General features: G+C 40.5%; 1 protein-coding gene across 2 annotated transcripts in view; it reads right to left on the bottom strand.

Annotated features, from left to right (window-relative positions):
- Window positions 1-21,051, bottom strand: part of ptprn2 (protein tyrosine phosphatase receptor type N2) — a 278,997-nt gene that overhangs the window by 8,641 nt on the left and 249,305 nt on the right. For both annotated transcript variants that reach the window (XM_079865630.1, XM_079865631.1), the window contains 5 exons: window positions 9,341-9,488; window positions 9,001-9,074; window positions 5,201-5,278; window positions 2,368-2,487; window positions 2,006-2,172 (listed from right to left, as the gene is read on the bottom strand). In XM_079865630.1, the coding sequence (XP_079721756.1) occupies window positions 2,006-2,172; window positions 2,368-2,487; window positions 5,201-5,278; window positions 9,001-9,074; window positions 9,341-9,488 (587 nt within the window). The remainder of the gene's footprint in view (window positions 1-2,005; window positions 2,173-2,367; window positions 2,488-5,200; window positions 5,279-9,000; window positions 9,075-9,340; window positions 9,489-21,051) is intronic.

Here is a 21,051-nt window from a genome sequence, read left to right as displayed (position 1 = left end):
CCTGGAAGAGGATATACAGTTTCCAATGATCACTTTTGTGACTATGCAACTGGGCTCATATAACTAGCTGCAACATCACAAAAATGACACTGGCAACCGCTAATTAGCTGGCCAACGAAAAAAACAAGAGGTGAGTGAGGAGCGTTTGACAGATTCAGTGTGAGTCATGGCAGTGTATGAGACAAGACTGTGTCACAGGCCTTTGGGGAGATATTCAGAATGGCTTCGGAAACCAGAGCAAGTCAAACAGAAGCACCAGGGTTAAAACCATCTCATCAAAGCCTCAATGCTCAAGGTGTCATTGAAACGTTGGGAGAATTTTCCTAAAGTGAAAAGAATATTCAGAACACCTCAGAATAGGAGTGCTAATTCAGAACCAAGGATCATATGGTCATCATCAATAAGACTGCCGATTGAGGATCAGACCCACCCTAATCACAAGATCCAATATCATCATTCAAGATCTAAACGCTTTGTGCATATGAACACTTTTCCCATGATTCCAAAAACAGATTCAGCAAATCTGAGGCTTTAGAAATGTCAGCACATAAATTTCAATCTCATATGATAAGTAATTCTTAATTCACCTACATATTTAAAAGAATAGGACATTTTCCCAAAGCAAACAATGTGTTTAATAGCTATTTAGAGAAATATTTGAAATCTAAAGCACTGCTCCCTGTATCTATAAAAGTGGAAAACATTCAATGGTGAAGTAGTGTATTAATAAAGTAACAGCAGAACACTTTGTTAACTCAGCTTGAGTATGAACAATGAAACTGGTAGACCAAAATGGATCAACCTATTGGAGGTATACATCCACCTACTGTATGCCAGGGTTGTTACATTTCTTTAAGGTTTTACCCCAGAGGCCTATTGCATTTCTTCAGAAAGCTCACAGCAGGTGAAAAATGAGAGAGTCTTGTGCTGCCATTGGCTTTCCTTTCACTACTGTTTTATTGCTGAACATTTCACATTTAATTGGAGTGTTTGATTTAAAATAGATTGCTGTGGGGGGTTTGCAATGCGTTGGCTATTATGAACACATATACTCAGGGCCTAACATTAACACTCGCCAAATGCCAAATGCTAGTAAAAATCTGTGTTGGCGAGTGTATGAAACATGGTCAATCGCCAGTTGCAAGGTAACATTTTTATGAATTCAAACAATGCAATATTTTGAGAACATGAACATGAACAAACATGAACGACGCTTGGGACAGTTGACGGACCAGTGCTGCATCGTCACCAAAGTTTGAGCCTTGCCAATTTAAATATTCAAGCGCAAGTGGACGTGAAAGACAACTCATTCGTCACTCGCATGCTGTGTGGCAAGTTTTCTGTGCGCAAACATCCAAAGCCCGTGCCCAGAAATCCGCGTCTCAGACAGCATGCGAATACTGCATTGAGCTCTCTTTCACGTCTTCTTGCACTTGTCATAAATGCCCATCTTGGCAAGTATACCCGTAAACATGGTCAGTTATATCTTAAGTGACCGTAAACAGTTGAGAAAGAAAACGCATGTGTGTCAGTTTATTGGATCTTATTCATTCATTAGCTCTTAAAGTGAGAGTAGCCTAATATTCCTGCTTCTGTCTGTGTTTTTAATGTTAATCAAACAACAAAAGACAAAGAAAAATCACGCACTGCTATTGACTGAATAACTTTTGTAACTTTAATAAGGATTAATCTATGTTTCATGGCTGGTAAAACAATATTTATGGCCGGTAAATTTTCTTAGCGGCCATTGGCAGGTGTGGCAAAAACGTAGTTTTAGGCCATGCATATAGGGATCTGGTATAAAAAAAATGAAACTAAAGGGCTACATTTTTTCTTCTTCAAAAGCATACACTCTATTCACTCTAAAACATAGGCTGAAGGTCAACAGAAGGTCAAGAAACAAAAACTAATAAGGAACATGAGTATATTAGTCAAAACCTTTAACGAAAACCAGTAGACATTCTGGCATTAACACCCTAGTGAAATATAGTAGCTGGACACATACCTGCGGAAGTCCAGCAAGGTTCTAGCAGACTCTGGAACATTCTGGTCCATCCAGGACAAGAAGTGGAACTGAGTGACTGTGCGGGTCTCATTAGTCTGGACGTTCTTTAGGTAGAAACTGCGCACCAGGAAATCATCACACCAGATATGCTCAGAGACCAGGTTTACCTTCAAGAACATAAAGAGAATGTGATATTACACTAGGAAAAGCCTTAAGCATTTTTAAAGAGTAAACATCTCAAAACAGTCAAAATATAAGGAAATCTGTAATATAGGTTTGAAGCTGTCAATCTAAACTAAGGTATTAAAACCTGAAATAATATATAATAACAATAAAACAATATATTTCCTCAGAAGCTTTACCTCATATATGTGGTAGAGGTCCGACCCTTCATCAGGCCAATACTGATGACACTGTTTGATGCCGTTTTCAGCAAGAGGTGTCAGCATGACAATCACCACACAGCCATTCTCCCAAACCATCTACACAACATGGCAGAAAGTGGAAAAGCAACATTACAATGTAGACAGAGATGGACAGCCATAAATACATTTTCAACATAAAAATGTTTTTCCTCAACAGTATGATCAGATTCAGAGAGTTTCAGCAGAGCTCACTTTAAACATAATTGGTCTTAATAACTCAACCCCACTCGTCACTGTAATTGAGGTTTAGTTTAGTCTTCCAGCCAACCTCTCTTGCCCTTTATCTCCCAATCTCCCCTTTTCCTTGTATTCTGAACCTCCTCAGCCTTGCTCCATTTCCCCTAATCACACTTTTACTGTATCCTTCAATCACGGAAAGGCCCACTGCAGCCATTATGAAAATGAGGGAAAACACTGACTTTTATGGGAGCAATAAAATACAATGATCCTGTTCATAAAATAATCAAACTCGTGTGCCACACGTCCCCACAGAGTCATTATCAGAGAAATGTAGAGACATTACACCATGGAAAAAGTGGTTCAAAAAGCAATATAAAGTTATCATTATGAATATGTTATCATTTTTAATCTCACAAAACACTGGAGATGGAATGATTATATGATGAGAGAATGATGGCAATACAAAGCAGCTTTCATTGAATGTAGTATTTAATAGAGTTTTAATTTTATTTCACATGTTTCATCCTAACAGAATTTATGGTACAACTATTAGCCTACAGGAATAAAGAAATGTGTTTAGATGTATTTTCACTGTACACATTAATGGTCAAATGATGTTAAAAGATAAATGTTATTCAGCATTATAAAAAACATATTGTGTAGTTTAAGTCATTCTGATCGATGAGCTCATATACAAAGACCACAATGCTTGATTCTGTAATACAGAATGTAGAAGGTCATTGAAGGAGCTTGTAATGTTCCAGACCAGGTGATAAAATATTGTTGAGTTTAAGCTTTGCAGTGCAATATGCAGAAAAGGTCAAATAAAACCAACAAACATGTTTCTGAAAACTCCTCCGCTGTGAACAGAACTGAGCGCTCTGTGCTTGGTCAGAGTTTTGAACAGAAATTGCACAAAGCGACAACTGAATACTGCGTGAATCAAATTTGAGTAGAAGTAGATATTGCTTTCAAACTTTTAACAAAATTATGCAAATGTAAAACAACTTTCTTTTTTTGACATTTGGCATGTGGACAGTACAAATCTCCAACATTCATATTAAAACATGTTGTAAGGTGGACCTAAAGGGGTCACTATTATGGATCATCACTGCTTGTCTTTAAGGGTTCAGTGGAAATGTATGGCTACAGAAAGGTACTAAAATGACCTAAAACGTCAATATGTAATGTACAGTTTTGTTTAACTATATTTTTACATTAATCTATTTAATAATTTTTTTTTGCTTGGATGTATGCTCACAGATTTTCAACGAATGACTTCAGAACTTTGAACAACATAGATACTTATCACTAATTAACACTGTTTCTATTGTTCTTTGAATGACGAATTAGAGAAAGTCGTACAACCTCAAGCTATGCCTAATGAAAAACTGTGTATAGGCTATTATGTATGTATGTATGTATAGGCTATATTTGTTTAATATTTTTATTAACTTGTGCCCTATCTTAAGGAGAAAACTTAAGACTCTGCAAACCTTTAAAAGCTTGGCTCTGTTTGGAATGAATCACCTTGTCATTAATGAGAAGGAATACTGAGACAATGACATTACCACATTAATTGACAGGGATTAATGCACTCAGTTTAATTTAAATGGAACTTTTAATGTTTTTTTGCATTCAGAACTGGCCTGACTGTCTATAATTCATCTGTATGAAATTAAATCAATTTAGATAATTAATTTTCTGCCAGTAATTGACAAAATGACAAATTCAAACAACCAATAACATCAATTAGTGCACACCCACATCTGTTAGTAAACAGCTTTGTGATTACAGAGGGTCAAGTGACATCAACACATTACCACAGTCAATTTATTAAAATGTAGATTCAGGTTTTTAACATCTTCTACTTATCTAACCTTACTTTTTTTTTTGAAAAGCACAAAGAGGAATCAAAAAGAAAACATGTTCAAAGCTGCTGCTATGTGCAGATTATTGGATCAGTTGGAAAATGTTTGAGTTAAAAAACATGCCAGCAAAGCATCTAGGTGTTTCTCAAAATCATCGGAGCCAATAATGTCAATTCTAATATACAAATAAAACCACTAAAATCAATACTGAGTGACTTTCTTGTTCAAAGTATGCGTGTTGGAGAAAAAATCTCCCAATTCTCACATACACACTTTGTGCAGTTCTACCAGTGAGGAATCCTAAACATTATAAGACCTTTGACCCTCTTAATTAAGGTAACATGGTGATGTTTATAAAGTAGCTTTTTGTGGACAGGTGGAAAGTGTTCTTTCTAACCTTATCATTGTAAAAAAAGGCCCAGTTTTGCCTTTTTTATTCGAGAGTTCATATTCACATTATATTTTGAGTTCTTTGCTTTTACAGATAGATATTAATTACCGATATGTACCCATAGCAATAGCAAATAGCAAAAGTAATTAATGCTAATGGGTTTCCCTGAACAAGTCTAATACGGTAAAAATGAACAACGAACACTGAATAGTGATGAATAGTGTTTTTAAATCATGAAACATTAACCTAAAAGAGTAGACCAACATTTTCATTCTTGCACTTGTGTTTATCCTTATGGAATAGACGTGGAGAAGACTGAGTATCTTACCTGCCAGAAGTCTGCCACAGTGGAGGGAAGAGGACCTTGAGAGCTGATATAGGCTGGGTTTCGGGGGTCATGGTCCATCTTAAAGTTGAAAAGACAGAGTAAATATTCCATGAATATCCATGAAATGGTCATTTTCAAATAACATTGAAAATTATACACCTAGCAGCTTGTTGACAGACATTTATAGGATATCTATTCTACAGTGATATGTGCATGTTGGACGGATGGAAGTTGCTATGGTGCTCTACTGCACTGTTTCATTTGTCTTATTTATTTGCTTTCTGAACATTTTTTCGATCCCCTCCAATATTTTGGGAAGGGGTAAACAAACTTCCTGCCAAGAGAAGCAGAATGTCCACAATTTCTGTTTGGCGTTAAAAAGCTTGAGAGAGAAAAAAAGATAAGGAAAAGCAAATCAAATAAAAAGAAGGCACAGAGGCCTGTCCCTAATGAGAGCAGAGTCGTCTCTCTCACGACCACTTTCTCGTTCTCATTTTTATCTACTCCACATCCCCTCTCTCTTCCATTTCTATATCGTTCTATCATCTCCAGTCACCTTTTCTTCCTCTCTCTCCCCTGTCTGTCCTCTCCAAGCATGTGCATTCTTTAATACCTTTAAAGCCGGCTCCGGGAGTAAAGCAAGGCATCTCTCTAATCAAACGCATTTATTGATGAGAAGCTCAGTGGCTGGAGGAGGGTGTCTGCGTGTAATTGTGTGCCTGTCTGAGTGAAAGCTGTCCCAATGGAAAAAAGGCTAATGATGGAGAAAAAAAAACTTGATATGGATATGGACTATGACATTTATAATGCACTAGCCACAATTAAATAATGACAGGCAAGATCTTCTCCAGCACTTCAGCTAATCAGCAGCAAAACCATAAGCAAAAGTAGATTTCAAACTGCAGCAAAGGGTCAGTCCACCTCTTTTAACTTAACCAATCTAATAAGTTCGCAAACTGTCAAATTATGCCAGTGTTTCTCAACCTTTTTCCCATCAGTAAGACCCAGGTTCCTCTTCCCTGACGCAAACCAGAATGTGTTCACTGTTAAAAGTGATAACCGTAAGGAGCTATTTCTACCTATCTATCCCTTTTTTTTTTTTTTATGAAACCTTATGTATTTAGATTGATCCAGCGAAGATTTTTGAAGGCATAAAACCCAATCCATTTGGAGGCTATAACATGAAGCACATTAACATTTAACTTTAATCATTTTTTTAATATGATCATATTATACTGAATTTCATTATAAAGCATTATCATTAATATTATTAAAGTAGAAAACAAAACAAAGAATGTTTAATACTGATCAATACAAACTCACCAATTAGCACAAATATTCTGGGGTACACGTAAACCTGATTGGCAATTACTGATTTATGCTGTACAGGAGAATGGCCAGAATGGGGCATGCAATTGATCAATTCTTATTCAATAACCCATGTCTAACAAGCTGTGATGACCATAATTTGTCTGAAGTATAGCATCCGGTCTTATCCACATCCCACTATCTGTCATCAAAGAACATCAACGGAAACCACCATTTATCAGGTCTAAAAGAAAAATGAAGCAAAAATTTTTTTAAATTAAAAATAGCTATATGTATATTCACTGACTGCAACACATCCTGTCCACACTCATATTTAAGAAATATATTATTTTCTGGATGCATTACAGGAGAACATCCTCCTGACCTGAAATGTATCTTTACAAAATGAAAGCAAAGCTGTCATCAGGTTGGAATGTGCCCATTTTGAGCTGCAACAAAAGCGTGTTTGCTGTGAGGAGGCAAGATATGCAGTCTTGTTAGGGGTGTCAGACCTGAGCTTATTAAATGAAAGAACGGTTAGAGAATGGACGAGACTGTAAAACACACAAGCTCCAAACACTTCCAAAGTTGCTCCTGCTCTTTCATCTGTATGTGTGTGACCTTGAAGCTTCCTGTTTAGATAATTTAAAAAGAATAGTACTGCTTAGTAACGTGGCCATTTTCATGTCCGAAATGCTCTGATTTGATGAGAATTTCTCCACGCAGATCAAATGCTACAGCAGTCTGTGTGAGTGAGTGTGTGCTTGATAGCATGTATGCTTGTCTTTGTGAGTGCATTTGGGAGTATGTATGTCTTTAAAGCACAAAAGCCGATCACAAAGCCTTTCAAAACTTTTGCTAAAGTAATTGCATGGTTCAGTACTTCTCCACTAATTTCTCTATAGCTTCACAAAAAGATCAAACACCACTGCATGAGAGAGAGACAGATTCAAACCCCATGGTTACAGTGAATGACACGCACACCTATTAGCATGGCAGAAAATGGAAATAATTGCTTTGCACAACCTTAATTGTTGGCAAGAGCAATTTAAGGGAGAACAATTATATATACACAAGCTGGCTAATGCCGGCAGTCTATATGAAACTGATTTTTGACTACCCGCTCTCTAAAAAGGGTGTTATTATAGTCGATTTGTCATTTCACACTCAGAGATATGATCCCACTCTTAGAGTCTAATTTAAAAGACCTGAGACTTTTATCAGTTTATCACTAAGTTCAGCATCTTGTGATGCTCTATACAGGAAACATATCAGCTGAAGTAGAAGATTTGAGCATAAGATGACAAAAGTGTTTGCAGGATTAATTTCAATTGTTAGGAGTCAAGATTGATGGAATAATTTAATTCCTGCTTTAATTTACTCAATATTACTAAAAATAATTCAATCTTTGCCCATTTATGTGAAAGATGCGATAATATCATCCAAAAAGCTTTATCTGTACGTTTTTCGTGTGTATATTTGAAAGAGAGAGAGAAACTGAGTGCCAGAGCATAACTCAAACCCAAAAATCACCAAAACCGGAGAAGAGGGTGTTGGTGTGAGGAGGTTGTGAAAAAATATCACGAATGATTTACTTTGAGGCCTTTTTCTTTCTGGCAGCTAATGAGAAAGAAGCTACAAACATTGACAGACATAATTATCACAGTTTTTGAAACGCACATTGCCAAATCCCTGCTGCGCTTTAATTACCGCGCCTCCATGCATTTGTCTCCGCACCAGTGGATCAGTGCACCCAACCCCGACTGCAGTGTGAAACCCTCGGGGAGGGAGGGCTGACTTGCTTGTGCCTTTTGTTTCTTCTTTTGACGAGTTGGAGTCCAAAAATAACAGCATGTAAAAATGACTCAGTTTGACTTTCTCAGTGTGATGTTGCTGCACACGTATTATACTGATTAACATTATGTGTATATGTACTGATTAAGGGGCCAAAACAAAAATTTGTGTGTCTTAATTATTATTAAATTATTATTGTGATGAAATCACACAGAGTTTGGTATTAAAGCATTCATGAGGTATGTGTATTATATTATGCACACAAAAAAAGCTCACATTGATAGACAAGATTACTTCCTTTTGACTCATAATGTCTGTCATAGTGAAATGTTTATTTTGTTCTAGAAATAGAACCTACTTGAGTAGTGAGTATTTTCTTTGTGTTTTCTCAGTCTCTCTGCGCCTGTGCCTCTATATATACATAAACGAGCATATTTAACAGTCTGAGAATTGTCAATGTTGATTGACAGAGGAGAGACGAGGAGGAGAAAGGGGGAAAATATCTATGAGCAAATAAATAAAATATAACAGTAACCCTCAAAGGAAAGTTGAAATGGACGTGGCATAGTCCAAGCAATTGACACAAATGGGCATTAATACGGTGTTGCTAAAAGAGCCTCTGCTTCAGTCACATGAACTACCTGTAAAACGGTTTTTACTTCCAATAATGGAGATGATGTGTAAAATATGCTACTTACAATGGGACTCGCGTTGATGTAATCAGATCTGGATTGGTTATTCTCCGGCTTCAGGATGACTCTGGAGTGATCATCTACAGTATTAAGGAAGACAGACAGACAGGTGGTGATGTAACTACTAGAGCATCAACATCTTTATAACATATAACACATTTGTCTTAACCAGGTGCTTATTTCTTCAGTAAAGAATGCACTTGTTTTTATAAGCAAAAAAAAGGTATGATTAAAAGAGGCCATTGACTTTCTTAATTGATCAAAACAGAACGCAATAGCCTGTGACAGTGCACAAGAAAACAAATATACATTCACTCGAGGCTGATACAATTTGCGAATCACTCACACACAAGGACGCCGTGTGGGCGGTTGCGCTGGACATTCTGTTCCTCCTGACCCACTGCACATGCTGCTGGCTCAGCCTGGTAACTACAGAGAGCCTCCCACTCCTTATCCAAACGATCCTTCTTCTGCAGGTGATCCTCCATATACGACTGCACAAGACACACAGGAGATAGTCAGACATACAGTAAAAGTTGCTCACAGGGTACTAATGATGATATGGTAAATATTTCCTGTAACATGCATAACTCAATAAAAAACAATAAGCATATACCAGCTCAGACAATATAAAAACATGACGCGCGTATAAATCTAAGGATTTCGGTTCAATTCAGGGTTACATTTGTTGTTTGTACAACGCAAACAAGAACATGAACCATATTTCTTGTGCTTATGCGTTTCATGTCCCATTTGCCTTCCTGTGTAAACGTTTTTGAATTAAGTCTCCTTCCCTCCCCTAAATCCGGCGAGTAAAAAATCTCCGTAGCAAGTTTTCATTCGTCTGTTATAATCCAGCTTTACCTCCAAGGCCAACCTATCGCTTTCTGTGCTTTCTTTCTTCCCAACAATACAATCACTCACCTATCCACCTTCAGACAGGCAAGAGCTCAAAACCGCTCAGCACGGGAATCGTAGACAGTAATCCTAAACATGCACCACAAAGGAGAAGAGAGAGAGAGAGAGAGAGAGAGAGAGAGAGAGAGAGAGGTACAGAAAGGGGGGTTGCAGGGAGGGGGCTTGTCCTGACAATCACACATGCAATTAAGACTCCTGAAAGGCCTGGGCACGCCAGTGCCTCTTCAGCCTGCTTCAATCACTCCTTTTCACTGCTTGCACAAATGCTGATAAGATTGTCTGTGCTTAAGCCGCCTTCCCAAGAAGCCCAAATTGAATTCAACTGAGACAAAGGGGAGTGGAGAGAGAGAGAGAGAGAGAGAGAGAGAGAGAGAGAGAGAGAGAGAGAGAGAGAGAGAGAGAGAGAGAGAGAGAGACAGAGAGAGACAGAGAGCTCAGAGGACTGTGTGCTGGCCAGAGTGTAAGAGCGTAAGTGTTGTTTGGCGGTTGGTGTCTTGTTTTTTGGCTGCTTATTTCTGGCCTCCCATTGTTAACCAACAAGAAGGGGTTTACCTTGTGCAAGTGGGCATGTGAATGTGTGTTTATGAGTTTATTGTGTGAAAACAAATTACACACTCATAACCTAATGTCAAGAATCCTCTTGGCCCCGTACACAGACAGCTATCCATAATTTCACAGGGCTCCGGCACAAACGGAAATGTTTCTGCATGCCAAAAGTGGCATTTAAAATATATTTTTAAACGAACTTCATAGAACTTCAATGTCTTTATGTATACCAATATCATGGCTATATAAACATTCTCATAGATTTTATTTCTTGTTTGAATAGCATATTGCACTACTCTGAACACTGGGCTTGTGTATATGTGTGTGTGTGTGTGTGTATGTGTGAGAGAGAGAGAGAGAGACCTTGTTTTAAAAGATGATGAACCATGTGACAAGTCGCTTAATAGAAGACATTATGGTTCATATGGAATTCATGATTTAGTGAAGGAGAAAAGACTTTGATTAAATGCCACTGTAATAAGATTAACTCAAAGAGGAGAAAATGTGGCCAGTGCCCAAGAAAGTCTAGGTGTCAGAACACTTTCCTTTTAGTCTAAGGACATAAATACCATTGTTATCATTTTAAAGTATTATCATTTAAGTATTTAAAGTATTATCATTTTAAATATGATTGTCCATAACACACATACATCTCTTATGCTTGCCTAGGCTGCATTTATTTGATCAAAAATACAGTAAAAACATGTAATATTATGATCAATAACAGTATATATTTATTAAATAACGGTATATAAAAATAAATGTTTTCTCTTTTCAGATAAAGTCTAATTTATTCCTTTGATGGCAAAGCTGAATTTTCTGCATCTATTACTCCAGTCACATGATCTTTCAGAAATCATTCTAATATGCTTTTGCGCTCAAGAAACATTTCTTATTATTATTAATGTTGAAAACAGTTGTACCTCAATATTTTTGTGATAGAATTCTTTGATTAAAGGTAGGGTAGGTAGGAATTTTATAAAACACTTTTTTCCAAATTTGTTTAAACTTTCTATATATATCAATACATAATTAAAATGTAAGTACTCTGAAAAAAAAGAGTATAAAAATCGAGTGACTCTAGACCGTTTAATCTGCATTAAACACAGCTCATTATTTCCATTCGGGACGAAACAAAGGATTGGCTTAGGCGACTGTCACTCTCTCTCGCAACCATGGCAACCACCCTTTTGCCACGGGATCTGCCCACTTGCATGCGCACGTTTGATTTGAGGAATTCAAGAGGCACGGAACCTAGGAATAGCAAAACAATGGCAGAGAAAGAGCAATCAAAATTCACATTACCGGCATATGCAGTTAGCGAAGGCAAAAAAGGCAAAAAAGGAAGACAGTACTAGAAAAGGTAATGAACAAAAAGTCTTTGGATAAACAAAGAAATAAAACGCGTGTCAATATCGGCGTGGCTTTCCAGCGACCACCCCGTCCTCGGCCTCTACTTCCTCGGACCCTAGTTGCACGCCACGGCCTCTTGCACGACCTCCTCTGCTTAGCCCTCGACCACGGACCTGTCCTCGAGCTGACCATGCGTACTTGTCTCTGGAGTGTAGTCCTCATCAGAGTAAACAATGTTTTCATCATGTAAACTCTTACATGCAGATAGAGGTGGGAGATATAGCCTATCGTTTAGACGATAATATCCCAATTGTTGTCTGGACGATATGCAAAATTGGGATATCGAATATTTCATAATTTGTACAATCTGACCCCCCAAACATGAAAAGAGCTGAAAGAAGTTAAAGAGAAAACAAATAACGCACACTATAACATTATAAACAATTATATGTAGTGATTTTTAATACTGTAGGGCAGTACTATCCACGGAAGCAACCTCCGATGGTCCCGTGTCGTCAAAAACGCACATTCATAAATAGTAAATTTGAAATAGTGCGCGCAGAAGCACATGCGCAAAACCGTTTTTAAAATGATATATGAATTATTTTTATTTTATCATATGTCATTTTACAAAAGGACATTTTACAAACCTACGTTTTGCGCATGTGCTCCTGCACGCACTTTTCCAGTCACAACACAGCAATCAGAGGAGGACGCGCTGAAAACTCTAATGCTGTTCTCTTCCTTCATAACTGGGAAGGAACTTCCTTCGTACTGAGAAGGTTTGAGTTGCAAAGGAATTTGTGACTGTTTCACCTGTTCAACCACATCAAAGTTTCGTAATTAGTAAGTCCGTGCTTTTTCTCTTTTTGTTCTTATGTGCTGAAGGGCCACTGTGCCTTGGTGAAACGGTGTTTGTAGCCTACGTGAAGAGCTCTTTTCCAAAACGCCCTAAACCTAAAAAGCTGCCTCAAAGAACCAGCAAAAGTAATGATTATGAATATGTAAAATATTGCAATAAGACATTTTAATTGTTTATTAATTTCTGTGTCGGCTGCAAAGATGAAGTTGACGATAGGCTATTGACTCGCAATCTTTGCAGTAGGCTAGTGAACGCACCGGAGAAATGCACATTTATTACATAGTTTTATTTTATTTTTGGATGGTTTTGTTTAGAACCAGATTTCTGTAAATATATTTCACATTTTTTAGGCCTGTGAGGCGGGGCTACGGTTCGGTTCATGATGATATAATCTCCAGTTCAAGCACCTTATGTTGTGATTGATAGCCTATATTTACTTTTATGTATTAAATCCAGGAAATTGGTCAATGAAAAAAATATTAAAATTAAGATACAATTAATACAAAACGAAATTCGTTTTAAAGAAAGGCTTTGTGCTTTCTGTTTTGAGGTCTCTGTGAAAGTTTGAAAGTCTTAGTGCCGCTTTCAGAGCGCTCGCGTCCATAATGGAGAACTGTCACGTAATATTGTTTTTTCCTCATAAATGCAAACACGAAAAATAAAAGACAAAAGACTTTTTTAAAAAGACAAACCATACATTTAAAAAAAAAAAAAAAAGATGGATTTATAGCGTTTTGGGGAAAAAATGGATGGATTTATAGCGTTTTGAAAATTTTTTTTTTTTTACTTTGAATTGATCATCAACAATATTGTTGTTTGATTTAATAATCACTGTTGCAAGAAGTGCCTAGTTAAGTTTTTTTTTTTTGTAAGTGGAAAAAGTAGGGGCTACCACAGATTCTGTTTAGTTAGCTCCTTTATTGTTTTTTCTATAGCCTACAATAATAGGTCAAATGCAGCAAGTCAAAAGACCAACTGGACCTTCTTTGCCAGTTTGCACACATTTCTTTGAAGGATGGCAAAAATATCGCCTGAATATCGATATCGAGATACTGGAAAAAAATATCGAGATATTCATTTTTGTCAATATCTCCCACCCCTACATGCAGAACGCCATATATGTTATAAATCTTACACGAAATTCATCTTCATCACAGTGTAACTGATGGTAATGGAAAAACGTGTATCAATGCAACCTGTTTTTAGCTTTGCCTTATAGATATAACTAGCTCGTTAGCGAATCAAAAAATATATATTTTAAACTTTACCAATATCAATATGCTAGCTTGATAGTGAGTACTAAAATACATCTTATTTGTTTATATTCATAATGATAAAGTTAGATTTTTTTATTACATGTGATTCTGACATGATGCCACTACATGCACTGTGCTCCTTCCTCTCCGCTCGTCTCAGGTAAATAATGCGTCTTCAGCTCAGCGGTCGGAGTCACGCGTTCATGTGTTTTGGGGGCGTGGCTTTGGAAGGAGCCCAGAAGGGAGGGGGTGGAGTGAATGGAAATAATAAGCTGTCTTTAAAACAGTCGTGAGAGGTCTACAGACACTCGATTCTTATACTTTCTTTTTCAGAGTACTAACATTTTAATTATGTATTGATATATAAATAAAGTTTAAACAAATTTGGAAAAAAAGTTTTTTAGACCATTCCTACCTACCCTACCTTTAATAAAATATCAAAAACAGCATTTATTTCACATATAATAAAAATGTTCAACATACCTTCCGTTACACATGTGGAATTGTTTTGAAAACTTCTTGCCAAACAATGTGAAATATTTATGCATATTACATATGCCTTCCTGGTTGTTTGTGGCAAATACATTTTAAGTAAATGGAGTTCCCATAGTAATAACTGACGAAGAATGACTTACAGTTTTGTGTAAACGGAATTATGAAACATAGTTTGTCGCACTGTCGTTCTTATAGTTCTCTACTCATCATTCATCTTTTTTGATAAAGTAAAAAACGTATTCATTGTAATTTGCAGTGTCGTGTTTTAAATAAAATGAAACGTGGTGTCTTACTGTCTTACTGATGAAAAACAGAATATGTCACTCACTGAAGCTTTTATTCAGGATTACAGCAGATTTCGCAGATCAAAACAAAAACAAAAGCAGTGTTCTCTTTCATCATCTCGTATTCGAGATCCACCTATGGGAAGGGCATCCGTACCTGACCTCTGCAGAAGCATCCAATTGCACCTAGTCTGGCTAGACAGACAGAAGCGCGTAGCCAAGCGCGCTGCTATTCTCCAGTTGACATTCGGACTGATCACCGCTAAGGACCTTCACTCTTTCTGCGTGGTCTGCTTGGGCCTCAAACACGCTCAAGATGCCTTGGAGAACCCGGAGAATTGCAGTCAGTGCCTTATGCTGCCCAAGAAGCTTTTGCGACCCCGTCTTAAAGTCGCAGCGACCCAGTGCGCCGAGCTCGGCCTTTCTGACTCGGATGGGGGACACGGTGATGACGATGCAGTACTGGGGGCCTCCTGGGGTGCTACTTCACTTAATTTGGCTGACCAGCCCAATCCTGCGTTCCCCGAAGAGGACATCTTCGCGAGCAACCTCCCGCTCGTCGACAAACCGGCTGGTTCCGGCGACGAGGATGACGCAGCCCTTCTTGGGGTCTCAGAGGAGGCCATCCCGCCCTCTGGCATTCCCCAGGCCAACGCCCCCATGGCCTTGCCTCAGCCCATCCTCCTGGAAGTGTGTGAGCGAGCGGCCGTTCGCCTCAACATTGAGTGGCCGGCTCCACAGAGCGCCACCGACCAGGAAAGGGACATTTACGATGGAAAAGTGCTGGGACCCTCTCCCAGTCCGAGGAAACAACTCTTCCCCGTCCTTCCAGCGTGCGCGAAGCACATGAACTCAAGCACGGTCTCACAGGCCTTGAGGTGAAGGATATGGCGGCTCTTGGCATGGGTGACCCCCCCCCCCCGCTATCGAGCCGTCCATTGGCAGGCACCTTAACCCCGCACAGGGCGGGCTGCTCGCTCCCCCTAAGCCAGTCTTGCCCAACAATATGGACCGTTTTTCTGCCTCCGTTCACCAGGCCGCTTACAAGTCCTCGGCCTTGGCTTTCAGGGCCCTGAACGTCTCTTCCCTCCTCTCCGCTTACCAGGCGGAGATCTTGGATGAATTAGGGCAACAGTTGGAAAAGGGAACCCCTTCTCTACCATTGTGGAAGGAGATCCTAACGGTTAATGACCTCGTCCTCCGTAACGCTCGTCAGGCCGCCCAAGCCTGCGGGCGCTCTATGGCACTTTCTGTGGTGGGAGAGCGCGCGCTTAACCTGTTGGGCCTTCCTGACAGTGAGAAGAGGCGCATTGCCGGCACTCCAGTAGAGCCCGGCCGGGCTCTCTTTGGCCACGCCATCGCATTGATGCAGCAATGATGTGACGACAAAAAAAGGGAGGATGAGGCCCTCCTAGGAAGGCGGCCCCACGTCAGGTGCCCCCTGAGCGCTTGCCTAACCACCCTGTCACAGGGCGAAATTTCCATCAGGGCAAGGAAAGGCCCCGCAACAAACCCCTCCCCCACCCCATTGTTCCCCCAACACAAAACACACACAAAACACAAAAACACATCAAAACAAACTAATCAAATCAATTTGTTGGGGAGAGAGGATCTCTCTCCACAGAGAGAAATCATCTCCCTGCAGAGATAGAAAATCTCTTTGAACCCCTGCATGTCGCCCCTTGTTTGTCCACAAGGTGGCGCCATTGCATCACAAATGAGCCATCTAGGCCTACACAGCGCCGCTCCGGTTCGGGTGGGAACACTCGCGAGTCACGAATTGGCTTGGCAAACTGTTTCGGCTCCCGAGTGGGTGACACGTACAATAATGCAGGGCTACAGACTGCAGTTTGCAATAAAAACCCCGCATTTTTATGGCGTTCTCTCTTCAAACATGGAAGAGAGCCCCGTGCAAATTCTGAAAGAGGAATTATCTTCCCTTCTAAACAAGGGAGCGATTCAGGTGGTGCCCCACAATCTGATGAATCAGGGATTTTATTCTCGTTATTTCCTGGTCCCAAAGAAGGAATGTTCTTCAATCTTGGAACTCCGTGTGTTGAACAAATATCTGAGGAAATACAATTTCAGAATGTTAACTCATGGCTCGCTCGCCTGCGCCATAAAACGGAACGACTGGTTCACATCGGTCGATCTGAAGATGCTTTCTTCCACATAAGCATTTATCCACCTCACAGGAAGTTTCTTTGTTTCGCCTATCAAGGCACATGTTACGAATTCACAGTTCTGCCGTTCGGGCTCTCGCTGTCTTCTGTCTGTGTGTGAGGCTGGGTGCTAAGCCAGAATGTCAGGTCTGAGGATTTTGACATACATAAACGATTTGCTCATTATAGCCGAATTGAAGGAGAAATGTTGCAGGACACCTGCAGTGAGCTCGCGCACATCACATCTCTCGGGTTCAGGGTGAATGTGAACAAGAGCAATTTTACACCCAGTCAAAATTTGATTTTCCTGGGCTTGGAGTTGAACTCAGTCTCCATGCGAGCGCGTCTCTCTCAAGAGTGTGTTCTCTCTCTAATGAACTGTCTGTCCCAGTTCAGAGAGGGGGCAAAAGTACAATATCGCACATGTCTCAGACTGCAGGGTCTTCTGGCTTCATCTATCCAGGTTTTGCCACTGGGACTCCTAAGAATGAGAGCGTTCGTGAAATGGGATTTGCCACTAAATTTCAGCCCGATACACAATCTTTGCCGCTCTGTAACAGCGCCTGCTCGGCAGCCTTGCACCACTGGAAGAGTGCAGACTTTTACGGACAGGGAACCCCTCTGGGGATGGTTATGATGCGGAAAGTTGTGACAACAAATGCGTCCTTAACAGGCTGGGGTGCCACCCAGGAGGGCAGAACGGTGAACGGTTTGTGGCCGAGCAGACTACGTTCAGCACACATAAATTATTTAGAGCGTATGACCATATGGAAAGCTCTGAATAATTTTCTGCTTCGCTTGCAGGGACATCATGTGCTCGTACGCTGCAACAATACCCCGGCAGTGGCTTACATCAACCGTCAGGGTGGCGTGCGCTCGTCGAAACTCCATGCTCTAGCTTACAAGCTTTTGGTGTGGAGCAGACGCGTTTTCCTGTTGTTACGCGCGACACATGTTCCAGGCATTCTGAACAAAGGCGCAGACCTTCTATCGAGGGGAAACCTAATCTACGGAGATTGGCGCCTTCACCATCAGATAGTGGACATGTTATGGATGAGATTCGGACAGGCAACCATAGATCTATTCGCCTCGTGCGAAAACTACCATTGTCCTATGTTCTTCTCGCTAAAGGATGTGGACGCGCCCATCGGGGGAGATGCACTGGCCCACCCATGGCCCAAAGTGCTGCTGTATGCTTTTCCTCCCCTGTGCCTGATAATTCCCACACTGGCCAGGGTAAGAGAGCAGGGCCTGTCTCTCATTCTGATAGCACCCAGGTGGCCCAAAGCACCATGGCTGGCGGAGATAATCCCTCTGTTATATGCCGAGCCATGGCGCCTCCCCCTCCGTACAGACCTATTTTCCCAAGCGAACGGGGAGATTTATCACCCACACCCGGACAGGGTGGCTCTCTGGGCCTGGCCCGTGAGAGGACAAACCTAAGCGCACTGGGGCTTTCGCTGCGTGTGATTGCTACTATACAGAATGCCAGGGCCATTTCTACACGGTCCTTATATGGTTGTAAGTGATGGGCGTGATCTCACATCATAGTGCGAAGTTCCTGATGTTTTGTGTTTCCTTCAAGGCCTCATGGAAAAAGGGAGGTCTTTTTCCACAATTAAGGTCTACCTGCCTGCGATTTCTGCCTGTCATGTGGGTTTTGAGGGCTCAACAGTCGGGCAGCATCCTCTAATCTACAGATTTATGAAGGGTGCCCGTCGCTCTTTGCCAGTCGTCAGGAGAACTGTTCCTGAGTGGGACCTCTCCATGGTGTTGGAGGCTCTGTCTCAATATCCTTTTGAGCCTCTGGGAAGTATTTCTCTGAAACTGCTGTCTTTCAAGAGGGCATTGCTCTTGGCCTTGGCGTCAGCTAAACGTGTCAGTGAGTTACATGCACTCTCGGTTCATTCCTCGTGCACTAAATTCTCTCTTAGTGGAGATGAGGTTTCCCTTAAGCCTAATACGGCCTTCATGCCGAAATGCTTCCCTGTGTTCACATCGGAGGTGTTAGAGTTGTCCGCTTTTCACCCTCCACCTTTTTCCTCCACGGAGGATCAGAGGCTGAATGCTCTGTGTCCTGTCCATGCCTTACAGACATATGTGACCAGGACCAGTGCTTTCCGGAAGAGCGACCAGCTCTTTGTTTCATGGGCGCCCCCTCAGAGAGGGAGTCCCATATCTAAGCAACGCCTCTCACATTGGCTTGTGGATGCTATAGCTTTGGTATATGAATCTAAGGGAGTGCAGCCCCCAGGGGACATCAGAGCTCATTCCACGAGGGGCTTAGCCACCACTTGGGCTTTGTTTAGGGGAGTGTCACTGCAGGACATCTGCTCCGCTGCCATTTGGGCTTCTCCTCATACCTTTGTGCGTTATTACCGGCTGGATGTCACCAGAATCTTGGTAGCACATTCTGTTTTAGGGGTAGGGTCTTCTTAGCCCCTCACTGCAACCCTATTGGAAGTGAAGAATAGGGGGTGAATGAGTCGGCAGGCCATGCACATTCCTGTCACCAAGCATGCATATACATTTCTTCCTGGGTGTATATATACACATGTGTTGCTGGGGTTGTTATTGTGTGTGTGCCACATGTTTCATGTCCTGCAAGTGCACAGCAGGTATGTGTGTGCATTAGGATCGCAGGTTCATGATTATGGGACGTGTCAGGCACTGCCTCCCTGGGGTGACCGTCCTTCTCTGGCTTACAGAACCTCACTGTGAGTGTATTGGGCAATCGGGGAGCTGTCCATGTCTCTCCCATAGGTGGATCTCGAACACGAGATGATGAAAGAGAACAATAGGTTACTATCGTAACCCCGGTTCTCTGAAACATCGAGTGGAGAGATCCACCAGCTTTGCCCCGCTTGCCGCACGAGAAGCGAATATACTTACTGGAGAATAGCAGCACTTGCAGGCGTTATATGCACTCAGGTAAGGGGGCGGGGCCTTACCTGGCATTGGCTGCGTGCTTCTGTCTGTCTAGCCAGACTTGGTGCAATTGCATGCTTCTGCAGAGGTCAGGTATGGATGCCCTTCCCATAGGTGGATCTCTCCACTCGATGTTTCAGAGAACCGGGGTTACGATAGTAACCTGTTGTTTTCGATGTGCTTTCTTCTGTATCCGATAATCCAACACATTAAGCCCATAAATGCCGAAGCAAAGGAAAGAACAGCAAATCACAAGTATTCGGTTTGACTGCGGCGCTACAGTATAAATACTCAATACATATCAAGCGATCTGTATCAGACAAAGCAATAGTGACACATGGTAAAAACACTCACGCTTGTGTGTTGTGACATTACTGTAGGATCCAATGTAGTCGGCACTGCATCATCTTTTATTTTCAGTCTCTCTGAAAAGCCGGTGTCTTACTGACGTGAGCTGACTGGAACTTCGTTAATATAAAGTTCATCCACACTTTCTTAATGTTAGGATCACAAGGAAGGCAATGTAAATAATGTGTTTTTCCACAACTTGGCACTTCAAAACATCTTGTAATCCTCAGAGGCATCACTATCGTTTTGTTGGTGAAGTAATCCTGTGTCTGCCTCTGTCTCATATTTGGGTCAGTGACAAATAAGGTTTGTCAAGATGAGAAATTCGAAAATCTTGTAAAAACTTGTTTTAAAAGCATGAATCAGGTACGCTAAAATGTACATAGTGTATTCATGTTGATTTTAATTAAAAATGACATTTGCATTTTTTATGAAAGTTAAGACTGCATGTACCTGAATGTGTCAAATGGTGTAACTGCCAAAGAATGAGAAATATTAAACATTTTATCCACCTAGATAACATGTAAGTGTACATACAGAAATAAATACTTCATTTTAATATATCACACGGAAATAGATTTTATTAGAGTAAAATAACATTTTAAATGTAATTTTTAATTTTAAATATAATTTCTAAATGTAATTTTTAATGTGTTTTTGCAACATTTGGCAGGACATATGCTGAAAACACCTCTGTTTTCTAAATCTTTGACAAATTATGAAAAATTGTTAAAAAACATGTTATTACACTAAACTAGATTATTACATTTTATTCCACATTCATTTTCCTGTATATAATTATATTTTTATGAAAAATACTGGTTACTTCAATTGACAAAAACCAGTTACACCACCTGACCATGTTGCTTCTAGAGTCAAAGGTCATTGTTTGTTGAAGAAATTGT

Source organism: Squalius cephalus (assembly GCF_949319135.1).
Source record: "Squalius cephalus genome assembly, chromosome: 3".
Classification (NCBI taxonomy): domain Eukaryota; kingdom Metazoa; phylum Chordata; class Actinopteri; order Cypriniformes; family Leuciscidae; genus Squalius; species Squalius cephalus.
The sequence above is the reverse complement of the archived record's forward strand: the minus strand, read 5'-3'. Positions and strand labels throughout refer to the sequence as shown.